At 40.7% G+C, this 27,992-nt stretch overlaps 1 protein-coding gene across 1 annotated transcript; it reads right to left on the bottom strand.

Moving 5' to 3' along the window:
- Positions 1-21: 21 nt before the first annotated feature.
- PIK3R4 (phosphoinositide-3-kinase regulatory subunit 4) lies at positions 22-27,992 on the bottom strand. Its single transcript, XM_054189606.1, has 20 exons — positions 27,867-27,992; positions 26,867-27,661; positions 25,394-25,527; positions 24,624-25,206; positions 22,214-22,348; positions 20,081-20,302; positions 17,340-17,513; positions 16,027-16,172; positions 13,773-13,976; positions 12,538-12,739; positions 10,777-10,976; positions 9,571-9,781; positions 7,449-7,614; positions 6,508-6,672; positions 5,122-5,333; positions 4,723-4,854; positions 3,222-3,322; positions 2,119-2,207; positions 1,577-1,685; positions 22-658 (listed from the first exon to the last, which is right to left on the bottom strand). Exons 2-20 carry the CDS (start codon positions 27,594-27,596, stop codon positions 488-490), a joined length of 4,086 nt encoding a protein of 1,361 aa, XP_054045581.1. The 5' UTR covers positions 27,597-27,661; positions 27,867-27,992; the 3' UTR covers positions 22-487.

Raw genomic sequence — 27,992 nt, 5'->3', positions numbered from 1 at the left:
AAGGATATCAAGAAACGCAAGTACCAAACAGGGAAGCTCAAGTGGACTTTATTATAATTAGAATGTAGAGGGACATTAGTGCACTGGTTCTTATTTCATTTCTCAGACTCGACATAGGAGCAGTCAGGCACTGAAGTACGTGTACCAGCTCTTTGCTTTTTGCACATTTAGAATGTGTAATGTGGGACGTCTTTAAATCGTTTTCTGAAAGATCCTTGAAGAATAATGTAGTCAAAACCAGGCTAAATGATTTCTTCATAGACTGCTGGGTATTTCAAGGGAATGCTATAGATACCAAACATCTTGAATAAAAGAAGTGATTAAGAAGTGCTAACAGGGTGGTAGGATACAGATAACTGATTTTATCATCACCGTTATACTATTTAAAGTCCATTCTATTCCATGATCTGGAAACAGTCCTTGAAAACTTCATTATAACACTATTTCTTTATTACAAATATTTACATACTATATATTAGTACAACTTTTATTTCCACACTTTAACGATTCCATCCCTGGATGCGGTTACTATAAACCCTTGCGTGGTCTGGAAAGTTGCGATATCTGTGATGATATCATGATGACCGACAGGAAGAGACTCTGGACCCTTGCGAGGGGTCTCATCTGTGGGCCCCAGTTTTTGCTTGTTTTGAATTTCCTGTACAAAAACAAAGAAAGAAATACTATTTACAGGAAGGTGAGCATTTGCAAGAGGGAACTGTCACACATATTAGGTTGTCAGTGTAAAAAGACCAAAAAAAGCTCTTAAAAACAAACAAACAAAAAAACCCACCCAAACACAAAACCTCCCACCCTTTGATAGTTTTCTTAGGATTACTCCATGGTTCATTCCTTTTCATCATACACAACCTAAGTCTTAATCTGAATTGATGTTATAGCTCTCCAATTAGGGAAAGAATGTTTTTTTTACTCATATTTATTTCAATTACACTAACTACAAAGATTTGATATTCCTATAGGGAAAATAAAAAGCTAGAGCGACACATACATCTTAGCTTCCCAAAGGTTTTATGAAAACTGGTTCAATAGCATGAAAGTAATTGTTTAAGAACTTCAGATGAAACACTAAAATATCATAGTGCATAGGTAGACCCTCACTGCATTTTTTTTTCAGTCACCTCTGAAGTAGCATTCATTCAATTGAACTGAAACAAAACATTGTGCTATTCAACAACTAGCAATGCTGCCGGTTCCAAAAGTCACTCTGAAGGATGTCATAAAAACTGCAGAGTTCTGCTACCATATTATTTCGGTGCCAATACATCTCACATTGCCTTGCTAAGGTCCTACACAAAAGACATTGCAAAGACTGATCAAAGCCAAGAGTGTTAAAACCCTGGATTTCAGTATCCCAAAAGAAACATATGAGTCTGGCTTCTGTTTTTTTTTCTTTTAAAATAATTTCTTCCTAACTGCCTGAAAATGCAACTCACTCACCATCCATAAAAGGTAAGAGAGACACAATTATAATTGAAGCTATCAAGGAATTAATATAGCCCATGGGGCCATATAGAAGGCAAGCAGAATAAGTTGTCTATCAAACAAAGCAGAATACCTGAACCACCTCCGTGCCCTCAATTATCTTCCTGTAGTAGGAAACAGATGGGCAATTAGAACTTCCGGCAACAACATATGATCTCTCAGGGTAGGCTAGATCCCAAAACCTACACACAAAGAAACAAAATCAAGTTGAGATGTTCCATTTTATCTGCTTAATACAGCTGTTTAAAAGCTGTCTTGCTCTTACGACGAAAATGAGTGGGCACAAATGCTATATGCTTTCTACACTTAGTGGAAGAGAGCGATGCAGAGAAATGAACATTCATATCAAGCTTGCACAAGAGTTATTGTTTTGTTTTTCATCATGCAGCCTATCAATAATTTAAAGAACGGTAGAAGTGTTTCAGAGAAATGACAAGTTTTGCACTACTTTTGCTAAGAACAGTTCTCTCAGCTCACCGACGCTTACCGATGAACACATCTTCAGCATTATTGTTTTGACTTCTTGGAGCTTACTTAGGCAAAGCTTGGCAAAATTTAGTACACCAGTGGGGGGGAGGGGAGGGTGTCAAACAAAAAAGTTGTTAGTTTTATTACCTTATTTTCATGTCTGAGCCTGCTGTCAGTAGTATGGGATTACCCGATGCTGGACTACAATATATTCCATGGATGCTGTGAGGAGAAGGCTAGTAGGGAAAAGGGATATATAAAAATAAGTTATCACCAACAGCTGTTGCCATGCTTCAGAAAAGGAATGCATTCTTTACCACATTCATCCACTCAATTTTCAAATCTTTCTGACAAATGCCAAGTTACTTGAATGGGCCACATCTTAATTAAGCTAAATTGCTTCCTTACATTTCACAGAGCAATGCAACAGATTTAACTCTCCATAATGCTTTTCGGGAATCTTGGAAGTTACATTCTCAATGATAGCAAATGAGAGAGATTAAGAATCAGGTAGGCCAATCATGCCGAAAAGCATGATTTATGCTATGGAGGCATTAGGGGGCAGACACAGAACAAAAAACTAGCTTGAAACCTTGTGTGCAACGTGTGTGATCAAAATTAACTCAACCTGCAATCTTTGTAGCATGTACAAATTCAAGTTTAGATAGATTCCAGATCTGCATTTCCAACCTTTACAAAAGTGGCTGTGGTTATTTTTGTGCACGTATTTATGTTCTAAGAATGATATCCCAGATTGCTCCTTCCCCAATTAACTCCCTGAAGAAGAGCAACTTCATGCTTTAGACCAGCAGTTAAGTGTAGTAGTGGCACTGTATTACAGAAAGAATGTGCAAAAGAGCAGATACTTACAGAATTATACACAATCCCAAAACCAGCAAGTAAGTACAAGATGCCACACCATGAATTTTGCCTTTGCCCTTATCTTTACAGGCTTGACCAGCTCATTGGTTTTCTAAGCAGATGACTGGATATAACAAGCGAGCATTACAAGTACATTCCACAGATAGTGGAAGATACCGATGAAGATTCAGGTTACACTGCTGTTTTACAAAGGCAATTTGATTTTGACAGCAAAACAATTATGGTGCCAAAATAAATCCCAGGGCAAGCTCCTGGTGCCAAACTGGCATGGCCACGCAGACAGGTAGCGGCAGTGATGCACAGCATGGAGTCTGAGGTTGTTGCAGCCCCCACCACACAACAGAAACTGGAAGAGAAAGAGACCAGACCTGCAGTTCTGAAAGAGGCGGTGCACTGCTGGCCCACAAAGTGAAGCGTCGATCACCAGTTTCCATATCCCACATGGAGACTTCATTATTGCCTTGAACAGCTACAGGAAAGATATTGCCAATGTAAAAAAAAAAAAAAAAAACAAACCATAAAAAAGGTCGGTTGGCTCTTCACTACCTGTTCTACTGACATGACATAGAGGGTATGACATAGAGACACGTTCCACTTGCTCTCTGCAGCATTTGTGTTAGTCTTGCTTTAGAAGTAAAGCCATGCGTGTGTTTTGTTTTATTTACAGCTTGGAAGCAGCTTCACTATAGTTAAAAGTGCCTAATTTAAGAGAGTTTAAATGAAACCTGCTTTAATTTACAGTCATTTTAGAAAGGTATTAAACCCTCACTTTCCTCCCCAGATAACTTCTCATCCTGGTTTGAGAAGGATGGATGGTCTGCTCAGCAGGGACTTTGGTGATTACTCCTGGGCATGTAAGACAGCAATCCAAAGTTAGAGAGTACAGTAGCTACAGTGATGTTCCACACCCATGTTTAGAGTGGACAGGCAAAGAATTTTGTTCAAGGGACTGTTTACATGCCTGGCAGCAACCTAGCAGGCAATGACTTCTTAATAATATTCCAAAGTGATGAACTTGGTCACTCATTTATTCTTTAGCAGGGAGGAAACAAACTAGAAAGCACAGAAAAGTTGGCGTTACTTGTATGGTTTTTTTTCTACAAATTTGTTTTATCTCCCAGGATGGTTAATAACTAAAATAAGAAATGAAGCCTAAGAAGCAAGTAAAATGTGAAACTCAAATTACTCTCATTTTACAGCAACTTTATCAATTTTGCTGTTGTAGGATTAGTTTAAGCTACTTGTCCATTTCAGGATGTGTTTCTGACACAAACATTTAAAGGTGCTACATGCAGTGAGGATGAAGCAGCTGTGAGCATACCAGATGAGGGATCCTGGGAGATTTTCAAAAGCTCTAACCCGTGACAAAGCTGTGTTAGATTCAAGTGGGAATGGGACAACCTTTCAGTTTCTGCTCTTCAGAGGCACTGAAGGCAGTGGGAGAAATCCCATCAACTTCAATGTATGTCATGAGTTTGGGCTATGTCTTTTATAACATTTTGTCCTTTTTAAAGTGATGTGGCTGGCAGCACGCAGGGAGGAACTCTCATGAGAGTTGTAACACTCAGAAGATGAGAACTGTAAAGGCTGTCTGTTATTTTCATAATGGCTTAAAACTACTTTTTTTTTTCCACCTCCTCTCTCGTTCACTTTTTTAATTTCAAAAAGAGCCAAGAAGATCACAGTGTCAGAAAACAAGTATGAACCTTCCCTTTTCCCTCTCCCCAAGCAAAGCACAAGAAAAACTACAAGGAAGCAAAAAAAAAACAACACCCCAACTCCCCCCAGGGCTTGAAGCAGAAGCTGAAACAGAAGCTCCTTTAATCACAACCTCTGGCAACTGTGAGGTAAGTTTAAGACATCTTTTACCTGCAATTACCCAGGACTGATAAACAGGATGCATGAGCAGGCGTCTGATTCGGGCCTTGGAGGGATGAGAATGGCTGGAGATGGGTAACTGAAACCTCATGTCCCAGCACGCCATGGTACCATTGCTTGTTCCTGGTGAGAGAAAGCTCCCCATAGTCAGAGGGATAAATAGATGGGCTTTTGCCCATATCCCTGTGCTCTGTTCCTAGGGAGATGGACTTCAGCCTGAAGTACTTAGAGGGCAGAATACTTCCACAAATAGATCAGGAGGTATTTCTCTCCTCTTGTTTGAGAACAGCATATTCTAGTAAAATCAGATCAAGCAAAAGCTTGAGCTATAGTTATTGTAAAAGAAAACCAGAAGCAGGGGGGTAAAGCTAAGAAGAAATACAGGCTTACCAATACACAGCCAGCATTGGTGTATGTCCACAGCAAATGAAGTTATGAGGCCTAACTTCAAATCATGTTTCAGTGTCCAAGCGTTGCTGCTGGATCGCAAATCCCATCCAACCAGAGATCCATTAACTGTGCCGTAAGCCAGTACTGACTGGGCTCCTGAATTGAAGTGATGCATATCTACCACACAGCCATCATCCTTCAGATCCAAGGACCTGGGTTAAAAACAATAAACTAATTTAGAAACAGATATGACTCCCTCTAAGTTTAAGACTCCTTCCAATAGCTAATGCTGAGCAGCATTTTCCTCTTCATCTCACTTCTCATGGCATCTGCTGGTGAGAAAGAAACAACTTTCCGATTTTAGTATAACAGATGCTTACGGTCTCTCATCTCTCTGCCAATAGGACCTGCAAGTCTTCTAAAGGCTAGTAAAATGCTGTCAGCAGCTCTTTGCAAACAAACATAGCTCTGTGCTCTGGGTCTCCCAGTGTGTTTGATACTTCTCTCCCATTCATGCTCCACATTTATCAGATATTGATCTACCCAGAGTTTATGGGCAGGAACACCCCTCTCCATGTTATACTGCCAGCATATTCGGTCACTTACTGGCTGTGCAAACGGACACCTTCTTCAGGCACAAATGCAGTGTATACCAAAAGGAAAAGTCTGGTTTGTAGTTTCCATCTCCATTAAATTTGCCTTATTTAATTTCTGAATTTGGGATTAAGTAAGAAAGGACATTTGAGACAGATACCTTACTTTTACTTTAGACAGAAAAAAGGTCTTTGAGGTGGCTGCTAGCTTTGCTGGGGCCTGGACACATCCCTCACTCAAGCTAGAAGATTAAGCTGTTGAATCAGTGACAAATTTAAAAAAACTGCTCATATGGAGATAGGTAAGAAAGAGCTAAACCGTCCCCAAATACTCCCCTAAATAGTATCCCAACCCCCATATCTTTGCCACCTTACTCCAAGCCTGGGAGGAAAGAATTGTGGGCCCAAGGACAAATCAGATGTAAATGTTTATCTAATGACCTGTAAAAAACCCTCCAAAATTATAAGTATTAACATCATAACAGAGGAGGTAAGAAACTACTGATCCCAGTGCGTAAATAAAAAAAAAAAAAAAAAAGAGAGAACTGGTCAGACTGCCTGTTTCAAGTCCAGTGACAGAGGAGGCACCAATAACTTAGAGCTATGAATTCTCAGCCCTGCACGGTTGCCTTTCAACCCTTCTTTATGAAGCAGGGTAAGATCATGGATTACAGCCTTCCAGTACAGCCTGGGCTCAGACAGCAGAAAGCCTAGAGCAAATCAAGGGATCTAATCAAGAAATATACTAACAGCTTGAGCTCTGCAGTGAGATTTAACTGCTCTAAGTACATACCTGCTTTGTATCGGATGAATTTTAGGAGATTTAGGGAGCTTTGAAGCTTCAATACCAAGAAGCTGGATGGCACCATTATCCGAAGCTATAGCCAAGTAATGTGAGCCTTGGCAGAATGTAAGTGTCTTTACATGTCCTCCAATCCGAGAGTATGTCAAAATTGATCTAAACAGTAGAGAGAGGGGGACAGGAAAATAAAAAAGGAACTTTTTTGTGGCACATTAAAAAAAAGAAAATTACTTCTCTCGAACACCTACTTAAAACCAATGACTCTTGAGAGAGCTCTCAAAATAACATTCTCTAACTGTTCCAAAATCAGAAAGCAACATAGCCTAAGTTGCCTCTGCAAGCTTAATTTTGAGCCTCGAGGTTATGACAGTCTGCAACTGCAGATGCACATGTTTGACTACCATTAAAGTTTAACCTAGATCTGTATCAAAGTAGCATACTGTAGTTACTGTTATTTAACTGACGCTGCAGTCTGCTACATCTTTTTCAAAATATTTTGAGACAGACATCCTTTTCTCCCAAAGATATCTCTCTCTCAGCCCCATACCACCCATGTTTCAACCAGCAATACAGCTTTCCTGCAACAAATATCAGTGGATGACACAGTTAAGCATAAAGCTAATTTATTCCAAAAACCTCAGATGGCTTTAAACAGCAGCACCAGAATTTATGTCTGTACAGAAATGAAATCAAAAAGCCTGTAATTACTACAACTGTGAAGCAGTCCCTCTGCATTTGCTAGCAATTTTTTTATTTTATTAACTAATTGAAACAGCAATCTCATTTGCTAGTTGCATGCAAAGAAGAACACCAGTATATTTCATCATTGAAACCTCCAGCACACCCACAAGTGATTCTTATTTTGCTCCCTGCTCTAATTTATTTTGCACTCTAAAACAGCAGCCCCAAAATCCTATGAGTTTTAAATCTACCTGGTTGTAGTGGTTTTTCCTTCCATTTTTTGGCTGTTCCAGATTTTCACTGTGCCATCATTTGAGCAAGTGGCAAAAATGGAGTGTTCATCAGAGACCCGGATGCGGTTCACCGCAGACTTGTGTTCATGAAGGTGAGCTACCAACAATCCTTTGGGACGCCATCCTGCAAGGGAAAACAAAACCATGAAATTTGGTGCTGATTACACTTTAATGGAAACATGAAAATCCCACTGATCCCATTCACCAACAAATATATCAGGATACAGTCATTACAGCCGCAAAGCACAGAAGGCACTGAAAACACAGAGCTAACACATTTTATATATTACAGGCTAAAGCCTATTTGCTCAATTCTAAACTAAACCCTACTGGTAGATCTGGGTAAGAGTTTTCTTTTAGATGAGTTCCATGTATGTTTGGTGAAGTTACAAAGAGCCCTTTTTCATAGGCTTTGTAGAAATACTAGTACACAGTTCCCCAGCCTCCGCAGATTGCCGTGCTGCAAATGGCAATCCCATAAATGCCCAAAATGCACACAATGAGCAACACATTTGAACAGATTTTAAGCTCCTGGGTTGTCCGTAGAGTGCAAGTGACAGGCTCAGTGTTGCACTACATGCTACATTGCCAGCCTTATGTACCTAATAAAATGAAACAACAGCTCTTCTAAATCCCATAGAAAATTTATTCCAGAACTTCAAAAATAAATGAGGAGTTCAGCTGCCACGCGATAACTCTTGCCAAGAAATTGCCAACATTTGTGTGATATGTTTCCTCCTCTGAAATAAGCAATGCAGAAGTATCTGGCTGCACTTCTAACATGCATCTGCTATAGTGGAGGATTAACAGCAGATTAAGATAATGAAGAACAGACCACAGCAAATTTTAGAATAAGACACAAATTTTAAATATGAACGTTTTCCTGGCACTCACTCAGTTGTGTGTCAGAGCAGTCAGCTGCTTGTATTGGGACACGTTATTTCATAGGTTGTAAAACTGTCTTCAGAAGACAAACACAAGGCTTAGGCAAGCTCAGTCCAAGTTAGCTATGTTCAAACACTGTCTGATTGGACCATTTTCCTGATGATTTTCTATTACTTCCCTTAAATTGGTATGACAGCTGTATATGCCCAGGTGTGTGCATTTATGCTAGATTTACCAAAAGACTTTACTGTCACCACGTTGATTACTGCAAGCCCAGCTGGTACAGATTCTGCTCCCAACATCTGGAGTTTAAGCACATGAACTACCATTAGTAGAGGAGAGTCAGGAATCTCCACGAGATACCCAGCAACAAGTGCATGAAGTGGAGAACACCATCAGAAAATGCTGAGAACTAATCTGGGTCAATCCCAATCTCAATTTAGAGCTTCAAAATTGGAATTGGGGCCATAGGAAGGTGATTGTGATTTAAAACCACATGTTTTCTGCCAAAGCCCTAATTAGCAAAACCTGGGCGTTGCTTCTTTCTGGTAAAGAAAAGGGAACAAGAGGTAAAAATGTCTCTCCTTCCCCTCTGAAAACAACAGTGTAGTATGGGAACATACACCTTCTCTTTGTGTTGCTGTCATCACTGCTGGTGGGGACAGGCTCCTTTGTAAACAAGGGCAGCTCAAACAACCCACCCCAGTACGCATGCCACTGGGTAAGAAAACCTGGCCAAGAGGTTACAATACTGACAGGATGACTGAAAATCTGTAGCCACCCCAGGTAAAACACTCACATTTCTCACCTCCCAACACGGTGTTTCTCCCCTTGTTCAAACCAAGCTACAGGCTGTTCCAGGATGGCAACTTATCTGCCATATACTGGTTACAAACAACCCAGTTCAGAAGACTCACTGGAACAAGGTGCACAACCTGGACTTCAGACCAGCGGTTTGGGTCTATTACTGCAAAGGTAAAGAACTTGGTTCCAGACCTTCTTTCATAAGCCACGCAGATATTGTGCCAACTAGGCGTTCTACATAGTAGACACGTTTCCTACATTAATAATTTCCTCTTTTCCTCATCTTTCGCATTTTTTCCTTGAGATGATGATGTTTTGACTCAAGTTATATATATATATCTCTCTATCTTTTTTTTTTTTTGTATAATAACCTCGGTGGCCTGTGATTTACCTGGAGGTGGGGGCTTGCTCTCCCACTCAGCGTTCTCCATCATCTGTTTGGCCAGTCTCTCTGCGTTACACTGTTCGCGCTTCTGCTGGATCAGCTGCTGAAGTTCAGTTTTGCAAGTGGTGATGCGTAACTGGTGTGCAGATGGGGACGCTGTACTGCTCAGTACCTGTATGGTGGGTTTCCTGGGCTGAACAACTGTTCCATCAGATGCCTGTTAAGAGGTAAGCACTTAAAAATATATGCCTTACTTTCTACACACAGATAAATCCTGCTTTTAAGACTACTGGGTCACACTGAAGAAAAGGTGAAAAATCTTTTTTATTGAATCAATTAGCAATTAATTAGTGTTAAAAAAATATTCATGCTTGCATGAAAACAATTAAAAATAGTGAAAATTATTATTTATAGAAAAGCTTAACCATTCACTTATTCTACCCTGTTTGCCTAGACTGTTCTGTATTCTATTTGTTGAAACTGTAATGTGCTGTGCACGTGTCTCAATGTGACTATTACGGAAGCAGTTATTGCTCTCAAGACTGACTACAGGTTAGCTCTTGAACGATTATTTGTTTATATCGGGCTTTGAAAATAAAAATGTGAAGTGTTTCCCTCTTAGTTCAGAGTGGATGCTCATTAATGTCTGCTAGTAGACACTCATTAGCTAGCAGAAGTTAATCTCCAACTAGAAACAGAATAGAAAGAAGTGTTCAGAGTCAGGAGGTGCCTCTGCAGCCTGCAGGGCTCCCACCCATCCTTCTGTAGCCAGAACGAAGTATTACAGGTACAGGAAGTCTAAATGCAGCTATGATGTGATACACCAGTTCCAAGTCAAAATCATGACATCTCTTTTCTTCCTCACCACACATATCAGGGCATGCAACTTGAGGAAAAGTCTTTCCTGCCAAAACAGCTTACCTAATTATTGGCTAATCCATAAAGCCCCAATCTCTTCATGCAACGCATCTGTTTGTTAGTGAAGCTCTTCTGTTCAAGTGACTAAACTTACTTTTATCCTCTCTCAATCCCTATTTTAAAAATAAGAACTTGAAAGTCAGCTACTCTGCTGGAGAAGGCACCAGGGAATAGCACCAGTGTAAAATAACCTCCAAACAAAACATGAATGTCACATCCCTATGGTCACAGTTGGCTTTAAAACAATTGAATAATTTCAGTTTAAGATGCAAAGACAGTATTTCTCAGCAATACCTGTGGGGAGGAAGACAAAGTGGTACAAATGCCAGCTGAAGACTCTGAACGAAGTGGTTTCCCAGCCTGGATGGCTTCAGGATCAGTAGTTTGCCCATGTCCTTTGGGTATTGGCTGGGAGACGTTAGTTGGTTCCAGGGACCCAAACATGCTTTTCCATTCTTCATTTACATTTGAATCTTGCTTTACATGTTTTCTAGCTATAAGCAATCAGGAGGGAAGAGAGGCAGGGAGAGAAAAAAAACCGCATAATCATGACAACATTCACTCAGGCTGGTCATTACTTTCAGACTACATGCGAGTTCAACGCTTACATGCCAATTTATTATTTACATAGTTAATAGAGAACAGCATCCTGCTAGGTTGTTTAAGCCAGCTGACAGGGATTTATGAGGCAAACAGAACACACATAGCAAGTGCTCTGTTTACACCTTCTTAATCCTACAGTTGATTCATGCAATAAATCACTCCAGCACAGGGAAATTTTGCATCTGGAAGGCTGCAGGATTAAACTCCAAACTCCACATGATAATTTTTTCTTATGACAGTTACTCCATTACTGGCATAAGACAGGGATAAACTTGTAGTAGCACAATATGCAAATCATTGTCAAATACCATCAGTTTTCCATTACAATTGCAACATCATCTGTAAGTTCAAGAATGTTATCTGTAAATAGGAAATTTATTTATTTTCAGCATTCCTCTGGCGTCACTTAAAACTGTAAAATGAAAACATGGGACAAATTACATTTGGACAAAGCCAGTGAAGAAGTTTAAGGCGTGAAGACTCTGCAGGTGACAGTTTTGGGTGAAGTCAATCAGTTCAAATACAGACCTCATATACTAACTTTTCAATCCCGTCCACTCCTGACTCCACAGGATGCAAAAAATTGAGAAGTCCTGTACTTGTGTACTTTCCTTTAAAATGATATGCAAAATATTTGCAGTCTAGCGTGTTAATTCTGTAAATAAGATGGCAATAGCTACCTGGTTGGCAGATATTTCTGTAATTTTACAACTGAAAACACAGAACCTATCAGTGGTGTACGCAGCAGGGCCTTACAAGCTTGGCAGAGCAAAGAGGAAGCTCACTGTCTGGAAGAGAAGATTTTTGAGGATACAGAGAACTGGAAAAGAGTTAGCAGCAAGTGGATTTCAAAGCTGAACAAGGAAATATAAGAGGTTTTTCAAGATGAAAGAAAAGCAGGCAACAAAGTAAAACAGGTGTGGATGAGCAGCTGAAGAATCCTGAGGTCAAAAAGCATGTAGTTGGCGGGTGAGCAACAGCTGGCATTCCTCAGTGCCAGCCTGTTTCAGCATCACACCTAGGTCTCAGTTTCCTCCAGGCCACCTGAAGAAAACATCCTGGATTTTCAGAGTTAAAGAGCTCATTACTTCTTGTAAGGAAACAGAGATAGCAGAAATGTAGCCTTCACAATTTACACTGTTACCATGGGCCACTAGAGCCCTGTTTTGTCACAATCAGCTAAACCTGTGCTTATTACTACAGCAAATGCAGTCAAACTAATTTAAATACTCCCAGGGGAAAAATATCCCCATCTTTCACTGATCCAGAGAGCATTCCAGCAACTTACATTTCAAATAGCAGCAGTAATTTTCTTATTGCAAACTCAGTGAAGTGGTGATAGTTATGTAGCCTGAATTACTGAGAACACTTGCTGAGTAAATTAAAGACTTAATTCTCTGACCCTGAAAGAAAGGCTGTACTTTATCTATACAGACCACAAAATATACCAACCACGTTTGTCATCAGGTTCCTGCTTTGTTTTAACAAGATCCACTTGTCTCCCAGTTATTCCCAGAGCTGACAAGTCAATCACCCCTTTCTGACTGCTGTCATGCAGGTGGCTCTGATCCACTATATTGGCTTTAGCTTTATTTGATTTTAACATAAAGTCTTTCAGTGCTAACAGTTTATCTTCTTCCTCCTCAGTCATCCCCTATAGAATAAAGAAAATATATTATTATCTACTTTTGAACAAGAACAGGCATCAAGGCATGAAAATGTAAGAAGCAGTGAGATTAATGACTGGCTCAGAAGTGGAAGGAGAGAGCACATCCCCAGAATTCAAGACATTGGTCTATCACTCATACAAGACTTTGGGTAAGCTGCTGTAGTATAAGAATATCTTTCCTTCTCGGGAACAGGGCTAGGAATAGTGAAAGGCCAGAACAGCATTTAATATTGGATCACTGTCTGGTGCAGTCTGCTTTGTTGCCACTTAGGCCATGCTTACAGCCCACAAGCCATAGGAAAAAAAAGAAGAGAAGAGGAGGAAAAAAAAGAAGAGAAGAGGAGGAAAAAAAAGAAGAGAAGAGGAGGAAAAAAAAGAAGAGAAGAGGAGGAAAAAAAAGAAAGAGAGGAGGAAAAAAAAGAAAGAGAGGAGGAAAAAAAAGAAAGAGAGGAGGAAAAAAAAGAAAGAGAGGAGGAAAAAAAAGAAAGAGAGGAGGGGAAAAAAAAGGAGAAACACCCCCCCACACACTCAGCTGCAGTCCTTCCTCTTCCCAATTCTCACTACTTTGCGTGGGTGATTCTTAGTATTCCCCTCTTCACACACAAGCCTCAACACTTCCCAGTTCCCTTTGGCTTTTGCATTATTACTTGCATGTCTACCTCTTCACCAAATGCGTACTCTTCTCTCCAACACAATACATATTTTGTAACACTGATACTATCACAGACATGTCAGAAATCTTACACATAAAACTGAAGTAATTAAAAAGAGAATGTATTTGGGAAACCCAGACGTAGGGTTGACTTATTTCTGGCAGATCTTTTCAAAATCTTCCTTAACTTCTGAACTCTTTGTCCTACACGCGTATACTGAAAACAATTAAGTTAATGGTTTGCAGGATCATAACCTCAGACTGGGAGTCCTTCAGAGCAGCAACTGCAAGGTCAGGGTCTGGGGAGACACACAGAGCCCAAGAATCTCAAGCCTGATTTTCAAAGTACAAATAAAAAACAATCACTTGTGAAAGTAGCTTCTTCAACAGCTGTGCAATGGCAGGGTCCTCCGGGGGTGGGCAGTCAGGGAGAGCACCATTCCTCTTCTTCTGACGCATCTGAAGGTGTCGGAAGAGGCTTGTGATATCCTTCGACCTTAAGACATAGTCAAATATGGAACGGCTGACAGGCTCTTTAAGCACACTTAGCAGGACTATTTCTTTATCTATCTGCAATTCAGAAAGAGAGACCAGTCAACACAGAGGAGGATGATATCCATATAAACATTGGGAAATCTAGCAGTAAAAGCAGTCATCTTATGTCTACAATGTTTGCACTTTTTTTTTTCTAGCCTGAAAGTCAGTAACTAGACAACTGCAAATATTAATACAAAAATCAATCTCTTCCTGTGAAGGCACGTTCAAAAAACCAGTTTACAGATAAGTCCTGAAGAGTTGCTTTCAAACTTAGAATAACAAAAGTCATGTAGGACTTAAAAATTATTGCACGATTCTGCCAATAATCTAGATTCAACTTCTCTCCTTTTGTGAAAATAGTATCTTTCCCCGTGTTGGTCATATCAGATTTTCTCCATTCTCTTTCTCTGTTCTCCCAGCAGGCTCAGAACATCAACTTGGCACTGCTGGATGGGATTAAAAATTCTACTACTACTACAATGATATTTCAAACTTTGTCCTACATTTACCCTATAAAAATAGGGTAAATGTCCTAGAAGAGTAAAACTAGAAGAGCTCTTCCTTCGTGTCAGTCAGATTACTGAGTTCCCTCCTATGTATACAAGGTAATAAGGATGCACAAGCATGTAATTAAGCAATACTCAAAAGCATATTGGGACATTAGCAAAACAGTCATAAGAAACTATTAAGGCATAATATAGAATCATTAACTTGGGCAGTCCTTATAAAGAATGTTCATTGCTATTAAAACAGAAAAAACCAAACAAGTTTCTGTTCTCCCTGTGGCGATTCAGTGTCTGTTTGTGTCCAGAGAACGTGTCTGGACAAAATGTCTCGTAGGCAATCCAGATTACTTGCAGCCCCAACATTCCTTTGAGTTTATACTTTTATTTTAGTATTTGACCTTTGCTGTTTCAAGAGTAGGTCTTAAGATGGCGGGGGAGAAGGGCAAGCCATATTCATGAAATAGACCCCCAGTTACAGTCCCACAGTTAAACGGCCAAACCTAATTCAGCCCAAAATTATAGCATAAATGCTTATAGAGTTAGAATACTCAAAATAATTAATGGGAAATGGTGGGGTTAGGACTCCAATTTTTCCTTCACAACAGTGTCAGAAGACCTCATTCCTATAATGTGCTTCTCATAGCTGACTGTCTGCATGAAAAACAACTTCAAAATGAGGACTTCTTTATTACAGCACAACTCAATGTTACCCCCTACTTGCTTACTATATTTAGTGTTGCCTAGCAAAGAAAAGACTTATATACTCAAATGAAGCAGGAATTGAACCAGACAGAAATTTATCAATCAATCAATGCCTAAAACACAGCACAAGGTGCCTAGGGAGCTGTAAACAAGGAAGAACATAATTTTAGTGAAGTTACCACCTGCATGGTTTACAGGAAAACGTTAAATATGTGATGCATTTGTCAATGCAAGTACGGCAACTGTTTCTTACCTATTTAAACACCCGCGAGATGCATTCTACAGGTCCTGAAGTTATATGCAAAGATGCCTATATGATCACATTACCAGCATTACGCAGGTCATTCCTTGACACGTGCTGTTATGAAATGACTTAACTCATTCATGCTGAGCACTCTGCCCTTACCCTTGGCAAAGCACTGAAATGCAGGACTAGCACTGAAATTCCAAGCATGGGAATCGCTACTGCTCATGTTTTCAGAGTCCCACAGTCAAACGTGTTAGCAGGGCAGGGCTGGAATCCTCAGTCTTGTAGGTGAAAGCACAGAACATAGAAACCTTCGTTTCACAGCCAACTTTTCATGCTTTTTACACTCCTATAAACTAGCGCAACATTGCACGAGTTTGATTGTAAACAAAGCAGAGAAGGGTTTATTGATTTTAGTCTTTGTGAAACGTTCTGCAGATTGCACCAAATTTGAGACAACAGTCTTTCAAACATGGAAGACAGTGGCCATTCTGTCAATGTCTGCCAGCAGAGATCAAAAAAAACCTGTATTGCCTCAATATTCTTATAGGAAGAACCATGGCCAAGACAGACTTAAGAATTATGACTAGTCAAAATACATTCACATTGATATCATTTGAAGTATTACCTGTATTATTGGTTGTGTGATAAAAGGATGGAGGTACGGCATTAGCTTGCAGTAGACATCAGCAATATTCAAATACTGTGCTACCACAGTGATAAATCCAACTGCACCATAACGTATCCAAAGGTTAGGATGACACAGGAAAGGTGCTGAAAGAAAATCAGGCTGTTAAAATATATCATTCATATTAAAGAGAGGGAATCATCCTCTATATGGCAGCCTGTGATGTCATTTCCTTCCCCTAGAATTACCCCCAAACTGAGCCTTCCCTCCTGCAGAGGACCGAGGTTAAAACACTCATCCTGAGAAAAATTATTTCATGGACATCACTGTGCCTGTGCTGCTTAGCTTCCTTGCTGTCGCCAAAAAGCATATTTTTCCTATTTATTAATTTCAATCCCTAATTTTGAACTCCAGATTTGCAAAGGAGACTAATCGAAAAATATTCTCAACCTTATTCTGAACAATTATGGAGAATCCTCATACTACTGATTTATTGTTCTGTTTTTAAGTAACTACTTCATTCCTTCCTTCTTCCCCTCTCTTCCTTGAATATTCACTACTTATACTGTAAGTTTATTAGGCTCAGAAGTCCATCTCAGTTATGTGGGTTTTAAGAAGTTGTAATCAAAGGACCGTATCTAGTCATGAGGTATAATCACAGATCATCTGCCCCACATTCTGAGTGCGTTTGAAAAGCCATAACATTAGGAAGAAGCAGACTACATCTCAAGAGATCAGTTGGTATTTTCTTTTTCATAAACAGCTAGTTAAATCTTGGGCACGTCTAAATTAAACTGAGAAGCCTCATGAGGAAGGAGAGACCAACTCTGTACTCAAGGTTCTACTGAGTTAAATGGGGTTTTATGGTGTTAGAAATAGGATGAGAAAGGATCATGTATTGTCTGAAGGACTGGATTCCCCCCTTCCTCAATGGCTGATGGGTAAGAGTTTGCAAGTTATGTGCCTGATCAACTCCCAGGAGTAACCAGGACTTTCTCTTTATAGGAGGTGGGCATGAAGAACAAGGGAAGATCTTAAAGCAGAAAGTTTTTGGACTAAGTGTTGCTTGATGCTGTCCTATACAAAATCAGAGAAGATGCTTCCAACTTGTTCCACCAAAATTATTATTTTAGAGTTCTAAGCACTAACACGGTCCAACCAGCAATAGTTCATTACCACAATTTTGTGTAGATTCTAAAACAGTACTCCAGGTTTGCATATTGGACAGCTAAGCTGACAGTGAAACTTTATGTAGTACTAAGATTTCTTTTCTTAACTAGGAAAACAAGGTATTCTCCAGAATTCCAACTTACCGATATCGCAAGCAAACTCATAAATATGGGGCTTTTGCAAGAGCCCCAACTGGCACATACAAGTAAGAGCATTGAGGGCTTTATAAATGACAAATTCTTCAGCATCACTGAGACCTTGCTGAAGCAGAGGTTTCAGTATCGATGAGCTTTGCCAGCCAACATAAGCAGCAACACCTGAAACATAAAAAGAACATATAAAAATCCAAAGTAGCACTTCCTTGCCTTTCCTCACCAAAGTTTAAAATTGTTGTCCCACAGAGACATCTCAAACCAGGTTATTAGTCAGTGGAAAAAAAGGAAGCTGCTCTCCATTCAAAGTTAGACCAATATTCTGAAAACTGTGTGATAAAAGCAGATCCCTGTGCCTGCAGAGGCCCTTCCAGATGCCAGGCGTAGATGTCAGCACACAGCTGGCCAGCAGAATTCTGAAACAGCAAGGCAAACCCAGGAGTGCTCCTAAGGCATGGGGACGCAGGACAAGTGAGCAATAATCACAGAATGGCTAGAGTTGGAAGGGACCTTAAAGATCATCTAGTTCCAGCCCCCTGCCGTGGGCAGGGACACCTCCCACTAGACCAGGCTCCTCAAAGCCCCATCCAGCCTGGCCTTGAACACTTCGATGTATGTGACAGAACCTAAAGAAAGGTTCTGCAGGATTTTGTCTTTTAACTTGTAATATGAGTATTATTCAGACTCCTGAAAAGACTGATCTGCATACTGGATTCATTATCAGCAACGAAAGTCTACAACATACATTCACTTAGCCACAAAAGAAAGAATCACCAGTCAAACTTTTAGAACAATCTTCTAAAACTCTTCCAGCCTGAAATGGCTGCAAGACTTGCCCTTTAGTTAACTAGTCTCAAATTATTTACCGCCATGAAGCCACCTTGGCCATAGTTTCAAAAATAAATCCAATTTGAAAATATATTTCAAAATCTTAGAAAGAAGCCAAGACCAAAAGCAAAATGAAAGTAACTCCAAAAGCAAAATGAAAGTAACTCCTTTGAAGCTGCTGGACAAAAATACATCAACCGCATCGCCGTAAAAGAAACTGCTTCCTTTCCCACGTGAAAACCAGCCACTGGCCACATGAAACTGTCTTCTGGAATTGCTTGTTTGGATTTCATAACCCATGGACAATAATTAATCTCTGGTAACAGTCAGGGAGATGGACCATGTTAGATTTCTGATCTTTCCTCTAGCTTTACACCCATCGAACTAACATTCCTTCCCACTAACAACTGGGCAAGTCCTCTGATCATTTTCAAGAGAAAAAAAAATTAGTTTTTCATTGAATAGCTCAGGCTTATTGTTGCTATTGCCATATGTGGCACACAGCATAGACCATAACTGCCTCTGCTTCTAACCCAGTTATTTGAGATTGATAAATACCAGAAAATTGAACGTCTTCACATCAGAATCAAGATTAAACATAAAATAATTTTGTCACTTTTACTCTAATAAGGAAATAATCAATATACTTCCTCATGTGTTAATGCTCAACTTTGCAACCAGTTGCTAGAAGGAAGAGATGAAGGGAAAAATAGCACAGGAAAGAGAAATTCCCTCAGTGCCACTATTACAGAAGGACATCTGCCCACAGCCACAGGCAGCAGCGCCTGCACATACTTACACATGGGTTAGCTCGGTTTTAAAGACGTGCAAAAGCTTTAAGTAAATCAGTGTAAAACAAAAACATAAGTTTGAACTTTATCTGAATTCTTCTGTGAAGGCTTTGAACAGATACTGGGAGAGGAGGAGTTAAAAACATAGGTTACATATCTTGACTTTCACACTGAAGTGCTTCACATATCTCTAAGTGCTAGGGCACTGTGACCCGTGCTTTTGCTACCCCATTGCTCCTTTTAAGCAAATTCTGACAAGTTATTAGCATCGCATCTTGGAAGGATTTGCCAGTGCAGCATTTTGTGGCTTACAGTCATAATGGAACGTGTGCCTACCTTAATGGCCCTGCTGGACGTTTGATCATGCTTTTTATTTGCCATGCACCTGACGTACCATTTTTCCCCCCAGGTAGTGCAATGGGAAAGTTTTCTTGACCCACAAACCTTGAGCGTTGGCTTTCAGCAGTAGCCACATGCAATAATTTCCAACATATATGGACCATTAGCTATACTTAACACCTGATGTCGTCATTGGTAAGATTTTTAAAATTGTCATTAAGTTTTCCAAGTTGACAGGAATCTTTAAGTGAGATTTTAAGGCACTAAAAAAAATGTTTCAAATTATAATTTTAGCCTATATCAATACATAGTTTTCATCATATGAACAGGTCTACTGAAGTTAACGGGACCATGCACACACGTGAAGTGATGCATCTACTAGACAACTTGCAGAAATCTTTACTTGTCATAATTTAGCTTTTTGAGTTAGTGGCTTTAGCAAAGGCAAAAAAAAACTATTAAAAAAATATGTTAAAAAGAGGCATTTCAAGTTTATTCTTTATGTTAACCTAACCTAGATTTAAATGCCTCAGTCTCACTTGTATTAAGTATTCGGACTAAAAGAAAAATATATCTGTATTTACATTGTTTTGTCTTCACTCCCTAAAGAAACATTTACACCCAATCATTCAGTAAAAGTCTTTTCCTATAAATTATAGAAATCTTTATAAGAAAGGACTTTTATATGACTGTTAACAGTTTCCAGGACATGCAAAAATTAATTTATTTACATTATTATCTCTCTACTCTGTTTGGCTGAAACCAAACACTTACCAACAATGCTGTCAAAGAAAGCTCCTCGAAGATGCCAGTCATTCTTATCATTTAAGAAAGTGATCATATGAGACAGAAGAACATCGTTGGCTTTCTGACGTCCAAAAAAGACACAGAGACGTGTTATTCCATTTTCCATCAGCGTTTGTTTCACAATATTCTCCGGGTCACTTAGCAAAGTCACAACTTTCTGCTGGACCATTTCATGCAAGGCTTGCAACTCTGCAAGAGACGGCAGGATGAACATTTGGGTTGGAGAAACAATATGTGCAGGGGTACTACCTGCTGATAAAGGAGTTACACTGATAGGTCACGCTGAAGAACACCCAACTCAGTAAGATGGACAACGCAACAGAACCTCAACAATTCCAATAACTGGCTTATCAATGACTTCAGACTAAGCAAGAGGTGGTGGCAAAGCCAAAATGTATAGAAATGTGAGACATTCTTACCAGACCAATATATTCTAAAACTGTCATAACTTCAACTAAGATGATCTAGCTCATTTTTATATATATATGAAATGCAGATGTGAAGAAGCATCAGAATGAGTCAGCAGCAATGTTACCACAGTAACAAAATGCTTCAAGGCAATTCTGGTTTGTTTATTTGACTATCAGTTTCAAAATTTGTGAACTGACAACAGATCAAGAGTATATTTTTAGTTAGGTATATAGATTAGCTTCACTAAGGATACAGAGAAAAATAAACGATACTTGAAAAAGCGAGCACTTCCAATTTCATTAAATATCAGCAGTTACCCTGACGATACCAACAAAAAAAATCTGAAGATGACCTTGCCCATGGCTTCTACTCGATGATGCAACTAAAAAAATATTTATATTAAATGGACTGGCTATTATTGAAAGCTGTACAAGGGAGGTTCTCAAACAAATAGCACAAAAATTTCAGCTATTGCTGTCCCAGCTTTAGCAGGGGTGATTACCATTTGCCTGCAGTCAGAAGACCAGCTAATTTGCTTTCTATTGTGACTCTGTCTATCAGTCACATGAAAAAGTTGCCTTCTGGGCTCAAACTTCTCATGCTTGCTTTCTAAGAGGGTAAAAAGAATAGAACTATTCAAACTTCTTTTTTCCTTGCGTTACTTCTTTCATCTCCAAGCTATTTTGAGAGGATAGGGGATGGTGTATCATAGAAATACAGCTCGTATGATGGGGCTTCCTCTCTCACTCCTCAGCAATTCTGAGCACCCCATGCCTTACGTGAAGGAACTTGAAGGGGATCTTTTATATTTGGTTTTGGAAGGATTGGTTTTGGTTTTTTTCCTAAAGTATAATCCTGCAACTAATTAAGAAGTAATTGAAACATGCCTTTTTCCCTACCAAATGGAGTATGTGTGGGCTGTTTACCAATTATGATTAGCCACAGAGTGATCTATTTAGTCCAAAAGAGAAATGACAGTTCTTAACCACAAATTCTTCAAGACTTGCCCGGCATTGTTCCGGAAATCTATGCATCACTAAAAGGCACTGGAGTTGACACACAGGTCGCTTATTATCATCACTCCTTCCCAAGGGAAAGAAAAAGAAAAGCCATCCTTAGGATTTTAACTCATTCTCTGTGCTACAGTTACAACAGCACAGTATAATAGCCCAACAGCACCCATACATTCAGCATCTTCAGACAAACAGACAGACAAGAATTGCCAGGCATAGGAAGCAAAAAGGAAGAACGACTGAAAAATACAATACTATGACTATGCCAGAATGTGACAGGTTTTGTTTTTTACAGCTAACGCTGCCTGACACCTCAATGGAAGCGGTATTTGGAATACAGCCATGTTTTCGCAGCTGACTTGTTTACGGGACTGTGAGTGAAGCTGGATATGCAACCAGGCAGCCAGCATCACAGTCAAATATCTTGAGAACTTTTGGATAAAAAAAAGCGTGCTCATTTATATATTTTTTTTTTGTCTTTCGCAATGTTCAGAACAGAGGCATCTATTTCTGCATGAAGCTGTAACACACACACTTTGATACTGGTTGAGGCAAAGCATTCTTCCCATTTAACAAAGGCAGGCTAAGCTTTTAAGAGATGAGGAAGACCAGAACTAAGAGTTTTGGCCCATGATTTGCTATTATAAGAAGGCAAGGTAAGTAGAACTGACATTACCTGTGTCATAGTTATCACTAGGGTGAGATGTTTCATCCATTTCTTCACCATTTGGTTCATTTTCCATATTCAGATTTTTCAGCTGTACTAACTCCAGAAATCTCAGAGCTGTTTCTGCCAACAATGCTATGTTTTCTGCAAAGGAAAACATTTTGGTTAAGAATTGTTCTACTTTGCCAATTTACATCAGTCTGATGATCCCCTGATGAGAGATTATAACCACTGGCAATACCAGTCATGATAGGCAAATGGGATTGAAATTACACAGCATGCTCTGGCCAGCTGACTTCTCTTGACACGGACCCCAGCAAAGCTTCCAAGTACATCAAATCATTTTGTCATGTAAACAAATTGAAAAATTGTAAGGATATCAAGTGTAGCAAGGACTAATTTCAGTCTTATAGAACTGGCCCTAAATGCCATCTAATCTCAGGCTAATGACTAAATAACTTGATAGAATTTAAAGGCCAATTAACCCGAACTAACTAACATGCCCACGTGGTAGACTGCAACAAAACAACAATGACAAACCACCACACCAGGATATGTATCCCGGGGAATAACGGCAGGGTTACCCTTGAGGGTTGGATTCCAGTTTTGGAACATTTGCCCCCATATCTATCCACGCGATTTCGCACTGTTCTGCACTGTTTGGAAGCTGCTGAAACAACTCAGGCTATATTATATGAGTCAGGCCACTGCTGGCACAGGAATAATCCTCTTGAGGCAGCAGTCCCACTTCAGCAGCCGTTCTGAGTGTCGCCCAAGACAATGGCAACGTGCCAACGGGGCCTGTCCACAGCCCAGATCAAATCCTGTAAGTCACCAGTCTGATCACTTCCCAAAAGTGTGCTATAGTAACACAAGTTAACTCGGGTATTAGACTACCTTTAAATATATATATTTATTTGAAATTTAAATTGCTGTCTTAAAAGCTATTTGAGATTACGGAAACTTAATGAGATTCAAACATCTACAGTTCAAACAACCCTTTCAAGTTTCAGAGAATACTCTGGCTGTACTCAGTTTGAAAATAAAGTCAAACCACCAAACACAGAAAGAACCTCTGTATAAGCAGATGCAACTGGAGTCTAGGGGTACTGAGACCTGTAGCCTTTTTGCACTTGCAGAAAAGCAGATTGCATTTTATTTCTTTCATTTCAGCTTGTTGAACAAGTTCAGCTTTATACTGGTTCATTTAAAAATTAATTATTAATAGGCTACAATCTTACAAGACTTGTGGGATTTTTTTTCTAATCTACAAATAAAGGTGAGGCATGAAAAAATGGTTCTTGCATAAAGCCCGAAATATGGAAGATCAAGGTGACCAAAAGCAATTGATTCTATTAGTTAATTATACATTGTCTTCAATAATTAGTTTTATCAGCTTACTTAGTAAACAAAAGAAAAACATCACCCAGGACATTTTCATACGAATTCTGCATTTATAACTTGAAAAAAAAAAAAGAAAATGAAACAACACACTTAAAAATATGCTAATCATAGAAAATAAGGGTCCATGGTAAATAGCAAATACGGGCATGACTACAAAGCTTCTTTCTGAACCAGAGAGAACTCATATATCTGAATAACGTATGAAGAAAACATCTGCTATGGTATAATCCAGTCTATTGCACAGTAAATAATGTAATTTCAGGCCCTGAATATCAAATTTCATTGTGTGGGAAAAATAACTGAAGCATAGCAACACACCAATGCTTTAAGTTAGTTTCACATCTATTCAGTTCAATCAGGCCACTCTAAGCAAACAATCCGAGATAATGAGGTGTCAAATAAGATAAATTAATAAAAGCAGCAAAGGGTGGGCAAGCCCAGAAAGCCCTGTTCGCATACTTAGGTGCACAAAGACCGCTTGGACAAGCGGTTTTCTTTGTTACGCTCTTGCTTATCCAGGGAATAAAGCCAGGGCTGCTTCCCTGAGCCCGAGGCTCTGATCTCTGACCCCTTCCCTTAGCTGCGGGCAGACCTGCTGTGTGCTACGTCCAGGCCCTAGCCCAATGCACAAGGATGCACTCTGCAAGTTGCTTTTACAAGCGGAACTACAGAGAAGAATTAATGTTAATTTTTAAAAAAGTTAATTCATCTAGCAGAGAGCAAACACATTTTGTCAACTATTTAAAATGTAATTGTTTACTTGGGGTACATACCTACACTGGGAACTCATCTGTTAGTATAAGTCAACTCACTAATTATTAAGTTGCTGCCACCACCTGCATCAGTTAGCTTAAGTGAATACAGGTGTCTTCACCTGCAGTCATTTCTGAGACTTCTGGGGAGATTTACTGAAATAGAAACAGCAAGCTACATGATGATTTTGAGCAGAGGAGAAGACAGTTAAGGAAATACAGAAAAGCCCAAGATTTGGAGTTTTGACTGGATTTCCTCTTACCAGCATATGCAAGTCTGACGATGGTGGCTTCGTCCTGGGCCAAGTGCGCAATGCCTGGCAGAATGTACTCTGGGTAAATGTTAATATCATTGCGTGGCACCTCCTTGACGAGAGCAAGAACTTTAGTTAGTGTCCTCACAGATTCTGCCCTCACCCTGGGCACAGAGTCGTTGCTGAAATGTAACAGATAAGGAGTAATACGATCCAGAAGAATCTCTACACTTAATCTTGGTGCTAAATGAAGAATCAGTTCCAAAGCGGCCAGTTTTGAATCACAGTATTTGAGAGTCTGTAAACAGGAAGTTATCACAGACACTAGAATAACCAGCCCATTCTCTTTTGTCTCTCCCTCGGCTTTCTCTGTGCGATCATGCCCACAGAGATTGTGAATGATGTTGTCCAGATCTTTACGTATGACCAATATACGCTCATCTGCCGATACAAACGTTTCCTTGGCAAACTGGGCCATGTAAGGCTGAAGGAAAGTGTAAAATATTTCAGGAAATGCATTGTTACGTTGCTGTTTCAAATAATCTTCAGCTGCTAAACGTTTATCTGGCTCGCGGTGGACCATCTGAGTGACCTTGAGAAAGGCAGAAGTAGGAGGGAGCAGGAGAGAAAGATTAAAGTTTTAGACATTTGTAATACAAAAAAACAACAAAAAAACCCCAACAAACCAACCCAAACAATATGCAGTTTGCCACCAAAGTATGTGAAATAAACTGCAAGCAGACCACAAAAATGGTTCTAATGCTGTAGTCCATCCTTACCAGTTCTCTGATACTGCGGTCTTCAATTTTGTTCAGGACTTGATCAGGGGAAAAGAGGCCATTTCTGTAAGCCAAAAGCTGAGATAAATCAAACAAGGGTACACCTTCTGTGAAGAGCTCTGCGATTACACAGCCTGGGGAACAAAAACAACAACAAAAGTCAAAGATGTCAGTGGATTATAAACAGATACTTTAACTTTGCTTTCTATACGCAGACAAGAACAAACACAGTGCAACTCTTAGCTTGATTAAAAATAAGGCAAATGAGCTGTCAAATTAACTTGCGGAAAGGAGACAGCATCTCAAGCTCCAAAAACTGGCTTTTACACTTGTTCCCTGAAATATCTCCCAGTATTTTATTTCAAACCTGCCAACAGCAGAGGAGTTTGCAATCAGGAAACACGAGGCAGTGACTTCAGACACCTGCCAGCTGGAAAATACACCGCCAGAAAAGGAACCCACACCACTGTCATGTGGAAGAAGAGTGACACTAAGTCAGCATGGATGGGGCAGTAGGTCAAAACTAAGCAGCCCTTTTACAGAAGGTAAATAAATAATCTCTACTTTCACAGTGATGCTGGGACACAGCATATATTCACTCACACAAGCTCATAAGCACAGTGAGAAATAACGATTGCCAAGCACAGCCTCCCCTGCTGTGTACATGACACATTCCCTTCAGAGGTCCCACTCCTGCAGTTTGCTCCCAAGGGTCAGCATCTTGCTTTATCAGTGGAGTGCCCTGGAAGTCTGGCCTTAAGAGCAGCTTGTAAAATTAAGGAACCATTATCTTTAAATTCAGATCTTCAATCACTTTAAGAAAAAAAAAAGAAAAAAAAAAAAAGGCCAAACATGGCTTTCAAACTGCTCAAGACACAAGCCAAGCCCGAGACTCAAGACAGGCTCCCACGGACTCTACCAAGTAGTTGCAAGTGGGACTACAACAGGAGCTTACTTAGTTATCCAACTTCCTGCCTGTGGGGAAAACAAAATCAGAAGGGACTTATAAAGCTAATGTTGCCAAATTACCCTGAAAGATGGCTCAGTCCCCACGCAGCTGGAACCTGGGTGAACCACTGACTGATTCCTCCCTTTGGGTCCCATGAGGTATATGCTGTGTGTCACCTGAACCTCAGCCATGAGAAGATGATGGTCTGTGGCTTGCAGAACGATCTCTTTCCCAGGGCAGAGTTAAGCCATAACAGAACTGTTTGTGATTTCCCTCCTCAGATAACACGGTGATGCGCTTAAGTTATGTAGCTTACTGTATTGTGTCTGCACTTTTTCTGTTAATTAAAAGGTTTGGGGTTTGGTCTTATGCTTAAAATAAGTAAGATTTTCCACATGCTGTTCTCTAAGCCTACTGTAAAAACAAAAAAAAAGGGAACAACAACAAAAAAAAAAAATAAGATTTCTGCACCCCATCACGCAATCATAAACAACACACTGGTCTCTGCTGATGGCTCCAAGTACCTGCAGAAAAGATATCCATTGCACGTTTTAACTCCCCTCTTGTTCGCTGATTGCTATTTGCCAAGTCTACCAAAGGAGTCGAAGGGTCCCGCATGTTTTCCAACTCCGTAGCAAACATACTGCCATCGACAAAGCGCTCGGGAGCGATGTAACACGTTCTCCTGCGTGATGTGTCAAAGAAATAGTTGAAGTCAGCGGGATTGTCTTCAGGAAGATAAGTTGGTTTAAAACTGGCGAAGTCGGTTAGAAGAACCCAGTTCCAGCTGGTGACCATGATGTTCTCTGTTTTAATGTCCCCATGACGGACCCCAGATTTGTGCGCCTGGTCCACCGCGGTGAGGATCTGGAAAGCGATCCACCTTTTTTCAATGTTGTTCAGGAACGGCCTGGTACTAATCCGATCGTAAAGGTTGTCCCGCACGTACTGCCTGAAAAGCATGGCAGCCTTCTCGGAGAGGGTGGCCTTCTGGAAGGGGAGGCAGTTCTGGGCCGAGTGTAACCTTATCTTCAGCTCCTCCAGCTCCTGCTTGTAGCTGGTCAGGGGTAAGGTGGGATCCTGAATGGCGAACACCTTCACGACCACCAGCCCCTCCCGGTGCTTGGCCCGGGCGACCTTGAAAAAGCGGGTGCTCCCCAGGCTCTTGTCGTATTCGAAGTCGTGGATGTCGGAGAAGTAGCTGTCCACCGAGAGGATCTGCGAGGGGGCGATGCCAGCCAGCTGGTTCCCCATGGCGGCCGCGCCGCCTCCTCCCGCCCGCCGCCGCCACCGCCGCGACGGGGCTCTCCCGCCTCAGCCTGGGGAACACAAACAAACAACGCAAGGTGGGTTTCACACCGGCCGCCGGCTGCGGCTTCGCCCCGCTCCCCCTGGGCCCAGCCCCGCGCAGCCCCCGGGCCCCGAGAGGGCCCCGCCGCCGCTCCCGCCCTTCCCCAGGCCCCGCCGCCGGGGCAGCGGGACAACGGGGCGCGGGCTGTCCCCTCTCCGCTCCGCAGCACTCACCGGCGCGGCCCGCCCGGCCCGAGGCAGAGCCGGGAACCACCGCCCTCCGAGCCCCGGCGGCGGGATGGAGGGAGGCGGGGAGTCAGGGTGGCGGAACCGGCACCATGAGGCGGGCGGGGGAAGGGG

This window comes from Rissa tridactyla, chromosome 2, assembly GCF_028500815.1.
Source record: "Rissa tridactyla isolate bRisTri1 chromosome 2, bRisTri1.patW.cur.20221130, whole genome shotgun sequence".
Classification (NCBI taxonomy): domain Eukaryota; kingdom Metazoa; phylum Chordata; class Aves; order Charadriiformes; family Laridae; genus Rissa; species Rissa tridactyla.
This window is presented reverse-complemented; position numbering and strand designations above follow the sequence as displayed.

What these genes read in the sequence shown, in the direction of transcription:
- PIK3R4 (XM_054189606.1), bottom strand. Translation starts at nt 27,596, where the DNA reads ATGGGGAACCAGCTGGCTGGCATCGCCCCCTCGCAGATCCTCTCGGTG. An exon ending in AATGGATATCTTTTCTGCAG is followed by an intron (nt 25,528 to 26,866) that starts GTACTTGGAGCC and finishes TTTGTTCCCCAG; the next exon opens with GCTGTGTAATCGCAGAGCTC. An exon ending in ACCGCAGTATCAGAGAACTG is followed by an intron (nt 25,207 to 25,393) that starts GTAAGGATGGAC and finishes GCCTTTCTCAAG; the next exon opens with GTCACTCAGATGGTCCACCG.